Below are 17,519 nucleotides of genomic sequence, written 5' to 3'. Positions count from 1 at the left end.
AGGAAAAAAAAACTGGGGGTGAACTATCCCTTTAAGTGGTTAAAAAGCGATTCGGTCACTGAACAAACAAAACCTCATTATGATGGACAATGGAGAAAGTATGGTGGAATCTCGGGAAACAAATCCTCTTCCATCTGAATGCTTGTAAAAGGGCAGGCTGTCAGAAAGACAACCTCTGCACTCTCCTCTGCATTTCTGCGGATCACCCGACACGGTGGGAAGAGCGCGTTGGGCTTGATAAAGCGTAATAATTCAAGAAGCCATGAACTTGAAGTTCAGAGCTCTCTGTTTTATAAGCCTCCTAATCTCATCAGCGCAGCCCGTTAAGGAGAAGCAGAGGGCTTGGAATGTAAAGTAACTAAGTACATTTACTCAAGTACTGTTAGTTAAGTACAATTTTGATGTTGAATTACTTTTGCTTTACTGGAGTATTTCCAATTTGCTATACTTTTTACTTCTACTCCACAACATCTCAGGGGCAAATGTTGTACTTTTACTCCACTACAATTATTTGAAAACTTGAGTTACTAGTTACTTTGCAGATTTAGATTATTATTACAAAACATACAACTTCAGCCCTATATACTTTGGCTATTTGAAAATAGCCGATCTACAAGCTCACAGTTGTGAGCTTGTAGATCTGCTATTTTCAAAGGATTTTCATGCATTTAAAAAAAAAGTGAAATGAGACATTCTGCATAATGAGTACTTTTACTTTTGGTACTTTAAGTATGTTGATGCCAGTGCTTCTGCACTTTTACTCAAGTGCATTTTGAACACTGGACTTTTTACTTGTAACTATGTAACTATTTCTACATGATGGTATTGATACTTTTACTGGTTAAACGAAATGTAGCGCAGGCTCTAAGGAGAAGCAAAGGGCTTGGAATCTGGTCATGTAGAGCGGACCAGGTGGCGTGCTAGCCATGCGATCTTTCCCTAAAAGCTTCTGTAAACAAGAGGTTGAAGGGTTTCTCACTGGAGCCTCCAACAGCTGGACACAAAGAATATGGCATGCCTGTCTCTCCATCGCCTCTTCAAAAGGTCCAGGGGCCCCTGTCTGTGAACATGTTCTTTGACTTTCTACTGCCGTTGTAATGTACAAAATGTACTTAAAAGTACCAAAAGTAAAAGGACTGAAATGTTTGAAAATAGCAGATATACAAGCTCAAAACGTGTCAAGCTTGTAGATCGGCTATTTTCAAATAGCCTAGGTATAAAATAGGGCTAAAGTGGTTAATGTATGTTTTATAATGTAATAATTTATATCTGCAAAGTAACTAGTGACTAAAGTTTTCAAATAATTGTATTGGAGTAAAAGTACAATATTTGCCTCTGAGATGTAGTGGAGTAGAAGTAAAGGTATAGACAATTGGAAATACTCCAGTAAAGTAAAAGTACCTCAAAATTACAGTACTTGAGTAAATGTACTTAGTTACTTTACACCACTCGTAGTTTGACTGGAAATGGGGAGAGAGATGGGGAGTGACATGCAGCAAAGGCCGTCGGGGTCGGGACTTAAACCCGCAACACGCCGTCAGGCTACTTTGGAGCCTACGCCAGCGATCCGGGCCATAGTAAAGATATAATTATGATAATTAAGATTATAGCCACACTTCAAATCCAAATAAAACAAACCTTGATTTTGATTCATGAGGGCGTAATAAAGTTCAACATAGCACATTTGATCAACATTATGTTCAATATGTTCCGGAATTGGTCCTTTAACCACTTATATACTATACTTATCTACAAGCTCACAACGCGTTGTAACGCGAGCGTGAACATCAGTAGTTTTTTTGCTGAATGTATACAAACTCAGAATATGGATGCCAGGCGTTCGTGCAGTTAAGCACGCTGTTTCTGTGTACGAAACAATTTTCTATAAATGAGGCCCTAGGCCATTGGTTCTCAAAGTGGGGTCCGGGGACACCCAGCAAAAGCATTTGCAGATCTACAAGCTTGTACATCTGCTATTTTAGAATTTTCTTTTGAAAAATATATATTAAATATCTGTCTTCATAACCTTGCTCTCGGCCTCATGGTAACCTAATCGGTTCTCACAGGTGGAGGCACATACGCCAGTCTCCTGAAACGTGGCGCCCCCCCCTCCCCTTCTGCGCTCCAGTAGCTGGGGGTCACTCTTGCGTGTTGCCATGCAGGGTCAGTGAGCGGGTGAGAAACAGAGCCCTGGAGGACCCCCTCCTCCTCAAGACAAGTGGCTTTCTGTTGTGTGTCAGAGACCTGGGCTTCTGGTGTACAGGTGTTGCATTACAGCTGGAGTGTGGAGGGGGGGGGGGCGGGTTCCCACAGAATACACAGTGCAATCCTCAGCTTTTAACCCGTTCAATCCAGGAACGCATCTCTGTCATTTTCGATTTCTTCGGCTATTCAAAAAATAGCAGATCTACAAGCTCATAGCGCGGCACCGAGTGCCGCGCTATGAGCTTGTATATCTGGTATTTTTTTGAAAAATCGTGAAAATGTTTGCAAATCTTTGAACGTGTATGTTTTAAAGCGAACATTTGTAGCTGTAGCTGTAGCTGTAGTTGTAGCTGTCAAATGTCTCAACTTAAAGGTTCTATGACATTCATTTTCACTTTTTTCAATTTTTTAAATGTTTTTTGGGGGGTTTATGACCTCAATTACACCCCAACAAACTGAACTTTGAACATTCAGTGGATTTTCTGTGGTCAGGGGTTTTCTGAGTAATTAGGCTGAAAATGTCATTACAGTTGAAAAGGCTTTAGAAATGTGAGAGAAAAATACCTGCAATGGCTCACTAGAGTGGAATTTTCAGTTAAAACTTTTTTTTCTACAGCTTGTAGAATGCCTGTTTTCACTATTTGTCATACAACAAAGTATAGAGTTAAAGGGATAGTTCACCCCCAAAATGGCATTTTTTTCTATGGATTAGTCACCCCATGGAGACCGGCAGCGGTACCGGCTTTGTACCGGCTTTGTACCGGCTTTGTGTACCGGCTTTGTGTCTCCTACCGGAACCGCTGCCTCCTTTGGGGGGTTTATGACCTCAATTACACCCCAACAAACTGAACTTTGAACATTCAGTGGATTTTCTGTGGTCAGGGGTTTTCTGAGTAATTAGGCTGAAAATGTCATTACAGTTGAAAAGGCTTTAGAAATGTGAGAGAAAAATACTTGCAATGGCTCACTAGAGTGGAATTTTCAGTTAAAACTTTGTAGACACGTTTGAAGGACCATGACAAAGACTTTTAATGTGTTGTAAAACTGAATGTCATGAAACCTTTAATGTCTTAATTTTTCCGGAAAATTATTGTTGCTATGACCTAACTGGAAAGTAGGGAATCTACGTATCCCCACTACAATGCGCTGGAGATGGAATGCTGAGGTGGAGCGCCACACCTACCATCAGCTCCCATAGTACTTACTTACCGCACGACCTGCCGCACCCAAACCTTGCTACTCATACGCTGAGTTGGCCGGTGCCTGCGGTCGAACCCATGACCTTGTGGTCGAAAGGCGAGAGCTCTACCGACTGAGCTCTACCGGACACTCAACTGGAAAAACAAACTACAACCTCAACCTTTGAAAGGACCTAATGAACCTTACGGGTCCATTTGGTTACGTTTTGTACCCCTCCTGAGTTAACGTAACACTCAGGACTTGTGCAGTGCAGCGATCTGCCTGTCAAGGACCTCAGAAGAGTGGGAGTCAACACTCTTAAAGCATGGTGTTTGTGGCTCAGGATAATGATGGCGTTCTTGCAGGCTGGGCGACCAGAGTGACCATGGGGTGGTTTGGCCGCTCCGCCTGTGCATCAGCCAAATCCTCAGAGTTGATTTAACTCTGTCACCCTTCAGGAAGCCATGTAATGACATGTCATTGTACCTAAATACATTAACTGCAAGTCATATCTTCCTTGAAATGAAAAAAAAAAAAAAAGATAATGAGAGCACTTAACCCTTTATGACCGGGAACGCGTTTGTGTGTCATTTTTAGATCCCTTTGACTATTCAAAAATAGCAGATCTACAAGCTCATAGCGCGGCACCGAGTGCCACGCTATGAGCTTGTAGATCTGCAAAAAAAAAAAAAATCGTGAAAATGTGCGCAAATCTTTGAATATATATTTCGCAACATTCTTAACTCAAATCTATCTTTTCTGGGGATTCTACAAATGTCTTCGAAATCCTAACAGTGGTTCTCAAACATTTATCATGTCAAGGACCTTAAAGTACCAAAAGTAAAAGTACTAAAATGTTTGAAAATAGCCGTTCTGCACAAAAATTGTACTTAAGTACAGTACTTGAGGAAATGTTTAGTTACTTTACACCACTGAAAATGCTCAAGTAAAGTAAAAGTACCTCAAAATTGTACTGAAGGGGAACTAGAGTAAATGTACTTAGTAACGTTACACCACTGGTGGACTTGCCTCCACTACGGCTGTGTGACATTAATAAGGCCCCAGGCTATCAGGATGTTTATTTGGACCTGTCAGTCCCCTCATGGGGTGCGACTGGCAATTTATGAGCCGAGACATGCCTGTCCATCTGGGTGACAGTTGAGAAAAACAGTAGCGGAGGGTCGACCGGCCCACGGGGGTGATTTACGACTGGGTCCGGAAAAAAAAAGAGGAGGAAAAAGGATTGAATTCGGGTTAACCCATTAAAGCCGGGGGAACGCATCTGTGTTATTTTAAGATGTCTTTGGGCTATTACAAAATAGCAGATCTACAAGCTCGTCCGTGTCATTTTTAGATTTCTTTGGGCTATTCAAAAATAGCAGATCTACAAACTCGTAGCACAGAGTGCCTCGCGACGAGCTTGTAGATCTGCTTTTTTTTTTTTAATCGTGAGAATTGGTGCAAATCTTTGAATGTTGTTTATAGCAAAAAAAAATTAACTAAAAGGGGTCCCTGGAACAAAATATTTTGTCTGCGGCCAAATACATATCATTTTGGGGGGGTCCTTGACATGAAAAGGTTTGAGGACCACTGACATAGAAACAATGTCGCTGTAAAATATATATATATATACATATATACATATATATTCAGAAGATTTGCACACATTTTCACGATTTAAAAAAAAATTGCAGATCTACAAGCTCGTAACACGGCACTCGGTGCCGCGCTATGAGCTTGTAGATCTGCTATTTTTGAATAGCCCAAAGAAATCAAAAAATGATGCGGCTGCGTTCCCGGTCTTAAAGGGTTAACGCGCAACCTGGGCCAAGATGCAGCCGCTCGCCTCGTCAGACAACATAAAACATATTCTAAGCACCCAAACAGACGCTTTCGGCTTTTTGATCCTAAGCTTTTATTGGTTCCTACTTTTTGCCTCGACTGAGCCTACGGCAGTGGTTGTCAAGGTGGGGTCTAAGGACCCCTAAGGGGTCCTTGAGGGAGTTCCAGGGGGTCCCCCGCGAGATGAGGAACAGTTTATTTTCAAACTTTAGTTTGCAAAGTTTAATTTTATCCCACGATTTTGCAACCCATTTTTTTCACCCAGTGCCAATTGCCTATGTAATCCTGGGCGCTACTCTCCCTCTGCCAGCCTGGGGAGAGCCCAGAGCTGAGCTCATGCCTCATTCAATGCATGAGGAGCTAGCAAGCTGCTTCTTATCACCTGACAGGGGGGAGTTTCCCTGGTAGGGCGTAGCGCGTGGAAGGAACACGTTTTTCCAACCGGTTCCTTTCCCCTCCATCAGGCAGTATAGAGACCAGCATTACTGCATGTTTTTTGTGAGGGTACCTACCCTAGGGGACACAGGGAGAACATGCAAACTTCACAAAGAAAGGCCCTTTCGCCAACCCTACCTAGGGGTATGGGAACTGATGATGCGGAGGAGAGGACACGCCCACAGCGCCCACAGCGTCACTGGTCTGCTTGCTGTCGAAGGCGGTCGCACTTTTCTCTCCTCCTGACCCTTATCTCTCCACCTCGACTCTCTACACTGTATCCATGAACAACCTCGGGTGAAAACATGGATAATATTATTAACTGGTCGTTAAACGCGATTGACAAAATGTTCTCAACACCGCAATCTGGACCGGAGGACCCCAGCTGCCCCGATGGGACTTATCTAGCCGGATACATGGGGGACTCCGACTATAAGTGGAGAGTTCTGTGTCTGGAAATTCTATCGGTGGAGGACATTGAAGATGTCTATAATTTTGTTCTTATGATAACAGGTTTTTTGCTGATTGGAATGGGCATTGCACTTGTGTATCGGAAAATTGGCAAGACAGCTGCCCTGGACGGTGCACCCAGGCTGCCTGTAATGGTAGTAGAGTTGGGCAGAGCGCTGGCGACTCAGACAGGTGTGACCACTGAACTGAAACGCGACACGAATAACATCAACGAGAGGGTCCTCAAGCTGGACACCAAGCTGGACACCATCACTGAACTGAAGCGCGACATGGATAACATCAACGAGAGAGTCCACAAGCTGGACAACAAGCTGGACACCATCCTGGCACGTGTGGTGGACGACATCTCAGCCAGAGGCAGCACACTGGAGATCATCGCTGAGAGAGTCACCGCTCTGCGGGGCGATATGAACATGATTAGAAACAGGCTGGATGGGCCAGAATGAAGAAAGTAGATAAATTGTCTGCTTCGGCTAAACGGATGAATATGGATTATTTGGAAGTTTATCTGTAAATGTATTCCTCTGTTTGTCTGTCTGATTTATTTTATGTTTCTTTGTGAGGACTGCGGATGAAAACTAGCATCTTTGCTAATTCCGGTGTATTTACGTCTTGACGTTCATTAATATGCATTGTCCTGTCCAAATAAACAAATGAATGAATGAATGAATGAGCGTCCCCGGCGGGAATCAAACCCAGGACCTTCTAGCAGTGAGGCGACAGCGCTACCGAAATAATAATGAAATCATATTTTCACTATTATTTCACTGGCTATGTTAGCCCTGTGGTTCTCAAACTGTTCTTATTTAAACTCAGAGAGTTACAGACCTACAGTATGACGCTTCAAGGACCCTTTGGGGGTCCCTTAGCTCTGGTCCATAGCCTTTCGGGTTCTCTCTCGTTTCCCTCTTGTTCCCCTTAAGGCTATGGGACTTTCGAGCCAATGCTCTCGCACCACGGGCTGCCTAGGCTCTCGTCGGGAGTAAAAAATTAAAAATACACTTTCTCTACTCACCAAAACAAAGACGGTTTTATGGAGTTGAAAGCCAACTCAACTAAGTGGGAACACTTAGGGCCCCCCCCCCCCCCCTCACGTCTAAAATACACTTTTTGGCCAAATTGTAAAATAATCCACCGGACGGAGAGACACTTCCTGGTTCAGAGATGTTTTGACGGAACAGCGCCTCTAACGTTGCAGAGCCGAATAACACCTAATGACACTAGTTTGTAAGGTGTGTCAGTGGTGGAAAGTAAAAGTACCAATACTGCAATATAGAAATACTCTGTTACAAGTAAAAGTCCACAATTCAAAATTAACTTGAGTAAAAGTACAAAAGTATTGGCATCAAAATGTACTTAAAGTATCAAAAGTAAAAGTACTAAAATATTTGAAAATAGCAGATCATAGCCTAGGTATAAAATAGGGCTAAAGTGGTTAATGTATGTGTCATAATATAATAATTTATATCTGAATATAATATCTAAAGTTTTCAAATAATTGTAGTGGAGTAAAAGTACAATATTTGCCTCTGAGATGTAGTGGAGTAGAAGTGAAAGTATTGGAAATTGGATATACTCAAGTAAAGTACAAATACCTCAAATTTGTACTTAAGTACAGTACTTAAGTAAATGTACTTAGTTACTTTCCACCACTGGGTGTAATGCGGTCCTCTGACCTGTGTGGCAGTAGTGAGTTGGCGCCGCGATGGCGCTGCCGAAGATTAAAGAAACAAAGAAGTAGTTAGGCTATGGACCAGAGCTAGGGGTCCCTCCCTGGACCCTAATTTAAGGACCACTGAGTTAGCCCAATGAGAGAACGTATAAGAATGAATAGTCAGATCATATTTTCACTCTCTCCACTGTGATCTCCCCACCTATAGAATACTGCGCTAAATCTAACAACGAAAATCTTCTCTTGCAGGGGTCCCTACCACAAAGTCTTTTCAAATGGGGGGGTCCGCAACATAATATTTGACAACTTGGGGGTCCTTGACATGAAAATATGTGGAGAACCACTGGTCTCTCCTCCTTGGCTTTGCGAGGAGTGAGGCCAAAAAAAAAAAACAGGCCTCAGGACAACCTAATTCCCAAGCACTTTAGTCAAGGGGGGGGGGTGGGGGGGGGGCAGAAGCATTTAAGTCCTTGACGTTTTAACCCATTAAGACCGGGACCACATGTCATTTTAGATTTCTTTGGCTATTCAAAAATCGTGATTTTTTTTTTGAAAATCTTTAAATACATCTTTTTTAAAGCGAACATTTGTAAAATATGTTGTTCCAGGGACCCCCCCAGATGCAAAGATTTGAGTCACAAATGTTCGCTTTAAAAATATATATAATCAAAGATTTGCACACATTTTCACAATTTAAGAAAAACATAGCAGATCTACAAGCTCATAGCTATGAGCTTGTAGATCTGCTATTTTTAAATAGCCAAATAAATCTAAAAATGACACAGACGGCGTTCCCCGGTCTAAACGGGTTAATGTTAACCATAGAACGGATCACTGGCCCAGACAATCGGTCGACATGTGTTGTACTCCGGCCTAGCACAAGGTACAAGGGGGGGTGTGGAGGGGGGTGGGGGGAGAGGGGGGGGGGGGTCATCTGGAACAGATCAACCATCCCTCTTGGTTCGGGAGGGGACGACGACGTGTGCAGAATCATAGCCGTATAGCTGTCCTCATGTGTACCGTTAGAGATAGGGCTTTTCACATGTACGCACATGTTAAATGTGAGCACTGCGAAGCCATAAGTATCTCTGTCTGGTTCAAATCACACAGATTCCCCCCCCCCCCACACGCACACACACACACACACACTCCACACTCCCCCCCTCTTCCCATTGCAATAATCCCTTCAGGAATATATAGGCTGGAAACATAATTGAATCTACACCTAACATTTCCACATGGATGTTAGTGGCTTTTTCCCCCCCTCACTTCTACAGTCCAAGAGATGGATGGGTGCTTTCAAGCCCTACTTTATACTCTCGCGGTACGACGCTGTCACGCCCCGAAAATAGACGATTCTACCGTTACCGCACGGAAAAATAGAACGATCTACAAGCTCACAAAGCTTGTAAAGATTGGCTATTTCTCGTGCGGGACGCCGTCCTACGACGGATTATAGATTGTAGACTCTGTCGGGTGGAAACCTCATATGTCCAAAACTGTTACTTTTCAGGATTCAAATTCAAAAGTATCAAAAGTAGCAGATCTACAAGCTCATGACGCGGCACGAAGCGACCCGTTTTTGTGTGAGGCTGTAGTATGATCAAGTAGGGCCGATAATTTACGGAAAAAAAATATATATAAATATCTCCAGCTAACTCTAAAATGTACATTTTTCAGGAAATGACAAAAACAAAACAAAAAGTGGAGTTAGGAGGTTTTGTTCATCATTGATAAGAACAGCTGAATGGACCTCCAAGCTCACAATGTGGTTGGAGGTCAAAAGGGGGTGGAGCCTGGAGTCAGCAAAACCAGCTAACTCCACCCCCCTTTGGTGAACTTAGCTGGTTTAGCAGAAAGTTTGAGGATCCAATGGAGTTAGCTGGTTTTGTCAGAAGCGCTTTTTAATACTTTTCATTGGTTCAATATTTTCTTAATCAACACACAGACGTAGGGTGTTCAATGGCCCTGATAAAATGCAAAAGCGGAAAAATGGAGTTACAGTAGCTGGTTTCTGCCAGACAGCAACGACATACAAAATATGGAGATAAGAGGTTCCTGCCCCGACAGCAACAAAATCCGTCTTGAGAGTGCCTAAGGAAGGAAGGGGGGGGGGGGGGGGGGGGCGTGGCGCACTTTTCTCATTACTTTATTTCCCAGGACGTTTTGCCAAAAAGAGAGGTGCCCGGCAACCCGTCCGCCGTCTCCTTAAGGAGTGGCTCCTTAAGGAGTGGAACAGATGGTGCTTCGCGTTTATACGAACAGGGGAGAGGGAAAAAACTGCTGATGTGAAACACAACCAAACTACAAAGTGAAACCACCATCCCCCCCCCACCATCCCCCCCATCGATATAATCAGCCCAGCCCGCTCTAATATCTTCCCCTATCGTTTCCTTCAGTGCAGCCAAAACACCAGAGGCGGGGGGCAGGCTGTTTGTTTGCACCGCTTGCAAACACTTAACAAATCACCATGGGACGAAAACACTGCCATGTTGCTGCTCTGCCTTTGTAGTGCAGGAAGACGCACAAGCAACATGAAATGTAGTAAGACGAGCTCTGTTAGGTCCAAAGTCTGACACTTAGAGTAGGCTACGCGCACGCACGCACGCACGCACGCACGCACGCACACACGCACACACACTGTATATGCACAGTCAGCTTCTTAAGATGGATGGAGTAGGTATACAGATAGATAGATAGATAGATAGATAGATAGATAGATAGATAGATAGATAGATAGATAGATAGATAGATAGATAGATAGATAGATAGATAGATAGATAGATAGACAGACAGACAGACCGTGGTGGAATAAGTACTCAAATGTTTTACTTAAGTAAAGGTGTCAGTACTGCAATGTAGAAATACTCTGTTACAAGTACAATTTACTAGTAAAAGTACTAAAGTATTGGCATCAAAATGTACTTAAAGTACCAAAAGTAAAAGCGCTCATTATGCACAAAAGTTTTCCCATGTTTAAAAAAAAACTTTTGAAAATAGCAGATCTACAAGCTCACAATGCGTCACATCGCGACGCATTGTGAGCTTGTAGATCGGCTATTTTCAAATGGCCGAAATGTATAGGGCTGAAGTGGTTACTGTATGTTTTGTAATAATAATCAAGATATACAGAGTAACTAGTAACTAAAGTTTTCAAATAATTGTAGTGGAGTAAAAATTACAATATTTGCCTCTGAGATGTAGTGGAGTAGAAGTAAAAGTACTGAAAATTTGAAAAATACCTCAAAACTGTACTTGAGTAAAAGTACTTAGTTACTTTACACCACTGTAGATAGATAAAAGACAGGCTTGCACTAGTCATTGTGCGTGTGCACGCATCATTCAGTGCGTATACCACATTTGACTTTGCTTATTAGATGTTCTTTCTCTCCGGTGCTGCCTGTCACCAGTAATGTAAAAAGCCTGCTGGGTATACAGAGGCTACCAGCAATCAAACCACGTCATAAAACCTGTCCATATGCAAGACATTTTTTATTCATTAACGACAAATCCAATTGCATCCTGAGTCAGAGTCATGTGAAGAGCAACGGTTTGGAGGGGATGTTGGCTGTTTTAGCTCACTGCTTGTCAAAGTGGGGTTCGGGGACCCCCAGGCGTCCTTGGCGGGGATCCAAGGGGGTCCTCAGCAAAATAAGGAATAGTTTGAATATTTTTTTAAATACCATTTCATGTTGCAGCTATTTCGAAAACAGTCGATCGACAAGCTCACAGCGCATCACATCTGTTTTGGAAAAATGTTGACACAAATGTTGACAAATCTTATCTTATGGGCACACAATTATGGGGGTCCGTGAAGCCAAATATATAATCAATTTGGGAGGTCCTTGACGTGAACATGTTTGAGAACCACTGCCCTAAAGGTGGTTCAGTCAGGAACACTCACGTCAAAGTAGGTTTAACCATTTACTGCAACAAATGGAATACAGTTAAACTTGGCATTAAAGGCTCCGCTCTTGGAGATGTTCCCTGAATTTGGTCCAAGCAAGCATGCTAAGCAAAATCTGGGAATGTTAAGCAAAAAAACCCATATGGATACAATATCAAACAAAAAGCAATACATTGACATATTAGCTTGAATTAGCAGATATAATATCAAAAGTATTTGAGCCTATGCCAGACTCTGATCAAAAGGTGGAGGCTGGGGTGGAGGCTGGAGTGGAGGAGGCAGCAGTGAAGCAGGCAGCAAGAAAAGCAGAGACCTAGTGAATGCAAAGCCGTATTTAAAGGAACCTCCTTGTTAAGGCGTGAGCTCTGATTGGAGTTTATGAATGTGTAGGCTGCACTAGCCCTCCTGCTTTCGTGCCTAGAGGGGCGGGTTTAACATCTCCGGCGAGAGAATGCGTGTGATCTCACTGGTTCACCGATCTGTCCGTCAGCCCCCGCCCGTCAACACAACATTACGAGCGACGCCCACTGCACTCTGGTTGGTGGGGAAATGAAACACTTCCTATATTCCTATTAGGGGCGGCCATAGCTGAGTGGTTAGTGAGCCCGCCTAGGGAACCAGCTGGCCCTGGTGGCCCCAGGTTCGATTCCAGGCTATCCCAGCATATGTGCCGATGATATGAAATTTGTCCCTGAGCAAGACTCTTAACCCCAATTGCTCACAGGTTCTCATTGGAAACAAGACCGCAAGGACTTTCATGAACGACCTGTTAAAAGGAATTATTCTTATCCTTATTATCGGGTACACCGACGCGCTGGTCCAGGCTTGTATTTTTTAGCAAAACTAAACAATAAAAGCCTGGAGATCGAGGCTAATGAATGTGTGACGTAATGAACAGCTGAGGCGTGCAAGACTTCCGCGTCCTGCATGAACGTCAGTGGTGGTCAAAGTGGGGTCCGGGGACCCCCAGGGGTCCTTGAGGGGGTTCCAAGGGGTGCCCAGATTAATGATTGATAGCTAGGAACCAAATGAGCCCTTTACAGGTCTGTAACTCTGGGAGGGTACACATGGAACCAGTGGGGGCCTATAACTGCATACCAAACAACTGGGGGTCCTTGAAATTAATCAAGAACCCCACTGGGTTTAAAATTACCTGCCGGTCAGCAGCTGGCTCCTGGAAGGGCTGCACAGAGGCTGCACGTAGTAGTTCTCCAGCTTTACCCCCTGCGCCGCCAGGCGGTCCAGGGTGGGGGTCTTGATCTCGGAGCCGTGGTACCCGACGTCCCGGAAGCCCTGGTCGTCCACCAGGATGAAGATGATGTGCGGCGGCTTCTGACCACCGGCCGCCGGCTTGTTCATCTCGAGTTGGTTGGCTTGGTTCCGCCGCAGATCGGCGTTGTTGTAGGGCTGTCAGGATCACAGATTTGAGTTGACGGTTAGTTGTCACACAAATGATTACGATTAACGATTTAATCGTTTTTTTTGGCAAAACGTTAAATTTTTAGGAAAATATGAATGCAATTTTAATTTCCGTTTGGTATTTGGCTTCGTAATCACAAATTGCACGGGGCAGATATGACAAATAACTTAGATATACAAATAATTTATATTTAATAATATTATACTTTTGGAAAAAAATATTAAATAGTGGAAATAGTTGATCTATACAAGCTTACAGCAGGTGGGCTCACAGATCAACACATTGTCATCAGACAACACTATTGTTCTACTGTCACCAATATGGCTGTAGCCGCAAAGTAAGCTGCAAAGTAAGCAAAACAAACAATGTAACTAACAATGTAACATCCTGTGTATAGGTGTCACAGCTGTGCTTACATGTTATATGCACATGTCAGGGTGATAGATAGACAGTATAGGCTGCTGCAGGGCAGAGCAGAGATCAAAGAGAGAGAGAGAGAGAGAGAGAGAGAGAGAGAGAGAGAGAGAGAGAGAGAGAGAGAGAGAGAGAGAGCGTGCTCCATCACCTTATTAACGAACGCCTTGTCATACAGTAAACTACCTGGCAGACTTTCATTTCATACACCATCTCTATGTACAGCAGGCCTATAATGCCAAGTGTATTCAAATGACAAATCTGTATTTGGATTAATTAATCAATAGGAAATATATATATATATATATATATATATATATATATATATATATATATATATATATATATATATATATATCTCAGTGGTGGAAGGTAACTAAGTACATTTACTTAAGTACTGTACATGAGTACAACTTTGAGGTATTTGTACTTTACTGGAGTATTTCCAATTTCCAATACTTTTACTTCTACTCCACTACATCTCAGATCCAAATATTGTATTTTATACCACCACATTTATTAGAATAGTTACTAGTTACTTCGTAGATTTTGATTATTATTAGAAAACATACATTAACCACTTCAGCCCTATATACATTTCGGCCATTTGAAAATAGCAAATCTACAAGCTCACAATGGTTCTCATGGCAATGCATGTGAGCTTGTAGATCTGCTATTTTCAAAAGATTTTTACACATTTGAAAACTTGAAATGGTGAAATTTTGATACCAATACTTTTGTACTTTTACTCAAGTAAATTTAGAATTTCAGACTTCCACACAGAGTATTTCTGCATTGCAGTATTGATACTTACTTAAATAAAGAAATGTAGAACGTTTTCCACCAATATATATTTTTTGTTTTAATTAATCAATTGATCAGAACTGGGCAGGCCAATCCTAATAAAATAAATAAAATAAATAAAATAAATAAAATAAATAAAATAAATAAAATAAATAAAATAAATAAAATAAATAAAATAAATAAAATAAATAGAATAAATAAAATAAATAAAATAAAATAAATAAAATAAATAAAATAAATAAAATAAATAAAATAAATAAAATAAATAAAATAAATAAAATAAATAAAATAAATAAAATAAAATAAAATAAAATAAATAAAATAAATAAAATAAATAAAATAAATAAAATAAATAAAATAAATAAAATAAATAAATAAAATAAATAAAATAAATAAAATAAATAAAATAAAATAAAATAAAATAAAATAAATAAAATAAATAAAATAAATAAAATAAATAAAATAAATAAAATAAATAAAATAAATAAAATAAATAAAATAAATTAAATTAAATTAAATTAAATTAAATTAAATTAAATTAAATAAATTAAATAAATTAAATTACATTAAATTACATTAAATACATTAAATACATTAAATACATTTATATTATGATTATTTTGAATAACAAAAATAATAATTACATCGCCACTGCCTACATTATTGTTGTTGTTGTGGTGGTGGTTGTACCAGTTCTCCCACTGGTGGTGATGCTGATGGCCCCCCCTCTGCTGAGACCCCTCCACCGCCGCTATGATCACCCAGAGGACGCTCGCCAGGATCCGGGCGAAAAACATCGTTTCGGGGGGTGATCGCGATCACGCGTAATTACGCGTCGTTGGATGAGGTTTTCAAGTTGTCAGCTGCGTCCCCCCCGCTGCTGCTGCAGGGTCCGTGAGACGGCGTGCGTGTGCCGGTGCACGGCATGTTCGGGGGGAACAGCAACGCTTGGAAATTGGGTTCGCATTATTCTTTTAGTCCTGATCCTCTCCTGCTGCTGCGATCAGTCCAATGAACTGAACACATCCAAACGGAGGGGAGGAGAAGGAGGGAAAACGATACAGTATACACACGCTCAACGATGTAGCCTATAGGCGTTTCCACGTGTAAACGATCAGTCCTTTCAAAAAAAGCTTTGCATGTTCAGATCACTTCAGATCACTTCAGATCAGTCACTCATGGCGTTACCATGGTACTGATGTCGTTGTTATAACGGCAAACTAGACGATCTGATTATGTTATTAACGTTTTACTATACGATCGATGCGCTGTCACTTCTTCTAGTTCAGAATGATCGCATCTTTCTCCCAAGTAGACACAAAAACAAAGCTTGCAAAAAACGTAATCCAGCTTCCAGGACAGCTTTGTGCTCAACGGGTTGGTAGGAGCGACTGGATCGTCTTCATTGAGCTGGATCCAGAGAGGATCGAGTGGATCGTCCTGTTACAGCAGTGTGAGTCCACTGTCTATAGGACTGATCGTGGTGAACAAGAGGTGCACAGTTTCAGTGCAGAGGAGGCAGGTCTATGCGCTCTGAGCCACTCTGCTGCACGTTGCAATACAGTGGTGGATAGTAACTAAGTACATTTACTTGAGTACTGTACCCATTAAGACCTGAGGCCGATTTAAAAAAAATAGTAATCTAAATCCTATTTTTGGGGGACAAATATATATTTAAAAAATATCTCAAAATATTTTGTTCCAGAAGCAAAGATTTTAGTTATAAATGTTCGCTGAAAAATATATATATACTCAAAGATTTGCACAAACTTATTTGTTTTTCTTCAAAAATAGCAGATCTACAATCTGCTCTATGAGCTTGTAGATCTTCTATTTTTGAATAGCCAAAGAAATCTAAAATGATACAGATGGGTTCCCGGTCTTCATGGGTTAAGTATAATGTTGGAGGTATTACTTGACTGGAGTATTTACAATAATCAATAGGCTTACTTCTACTTCTACTCCACTACATCTCAGAGGCAAATGTACTTTTGCACTTTTAGTCAAATAAAATGTTGAATACAGGTCGTTTACTTGTAACAGGGTATTTTATTTCTACATTGTGGTATTGATACTTTTACTTTTACATTTAGCCAAAACTAAAAGGGATATTTAACATTAAAACACTTGTGGGGTTAGTTTACGTTTTTAAGTTGCTTGGTTCAATATTTGCCTGCTATTTATTTGGTATCATTTTATCATATCCCATATCAGCCCATTCAAATTAAACCAAACTTTAATAGAACCAGGACAGAACCTCGTTATGTGACTGAAATAAATTAATACATGAATACATGAATGCATTAATTGCATATGTGTAGGCCTACTTTAAAACAATAAAAAATAAAACTAGAGAAAGTGCTCCTCGGAGCACAAGGTCAGATGGGTTATTGTGGCCTCCTGGTGGCGCTATAATAAGCCAATGTGAAAAGGGTGCCATTTGTTCTTAGGCCTTTCAAGGCAATCGGACACTGCATTCATGATTTGAGGCATTTTGTTGCAAAAATGTGTGTTGCTAAATTAGACCTGCTGGTGGCGCTATAACAGGCCAATGTGAAAAGGGTGGCATTTCTTCCTCGGCCTAGTGGGAATGTGTTTGTGAAATTTCAAGGAAATCGCATGCTGCGTTGATGATTTGAGGCATTTTGTTCAAAACGAACCAATCCTGCAAACTTTGGAAGGCAATCTTAGCCAATTAGGATGGATTATGGAAAATCCATCCCATCCGTGTTGATCATGTGACTATAGAGATACTGTGTACCGATTTGCGTGATGTTTGGATAAAATCTGTAGGAGTAATATCAATGGGTTTTGCACAAATCGGCCTCCTGGTGGCGCTATAACAGGCCCATGTGAAAAATTTGGGGCAGAGTTCAGAGTTCTGAATTGGCATCCAGGGAGTGTGTGTACACAGTTTCGCAGCGAGCGAGCTCGCAGACAGATGGACACACGGACGGATACACGGACAGGGGGTAAAACATACTCTCTCGACATGCCTTCGGCCTGGCGGAGACAATAATAATAATGGTTTTGTAAAAGAAAAACACCCTTCATATAGGCCTATAAAAAAGACAATATCAGTCAACAGAACCAAGGAAGTGCGTTTTCAATGAGTCTAGCCTAGTTAAAATGGTCTTTGAAGTTACAATGGGTACAATGGGTAGGCCTAT

The 17,519-nt window shown here is 41.4% G+C and overlaps 1 protein-coding gene across 2 annotated transcripts in view; it reads right to left on the bottom strand.

Annotated features, from left to right (window-relative positions):
- The window catches only part of arsj (arylsulfatase family, member J), a 53,767-nt gene extending 37,956 nt beyond the window's left edge, over positions 1-15,811 (bottom strand). The window contains exons 1-2 of one of the 2 annotated variants that reach the window (XM_080451695.1): positions 14,994-15,811; positions 12,865-13,118 (exon numbers count right to left, since the gene is read on the bottom strand). In XM_080451695.1, the coding sequence (XP_080307821.1) occupies positions 12,865-13,118; positions 14,994-15,146 (407 nt within the window). In that variant the 5' untranslated portion in view covers positions 15,147-15,811. The remainder of the gene's footprint in view (positions 1-12,864; positions 13,119-14,993) is intronic. The other variant, XM_080451696.1, reaches the window with a different exon arrangement.
- Between the last annotated feature and the right edge of the window lie 1,708 nt (positions 15,812-17,519).

Source organism: Gymnoscopelus braueri, assembly GCF_963280865.1.
Source record: "Gymnoscopelus braueri genome assembly, chromosome: 15".
Lineage (NCBI taxonomy): Eukaryota > Metazoa > Chordata > Actinopteri > Myctophiformes > Myctophidae > Gymnoscopelus > Gymnoscopelus braueri.
The sequence above is the reverse complement of the archived record's forward strand: the minus strand, read 5'-3'. Positions and strand labels throughout refer to the sequence as shown.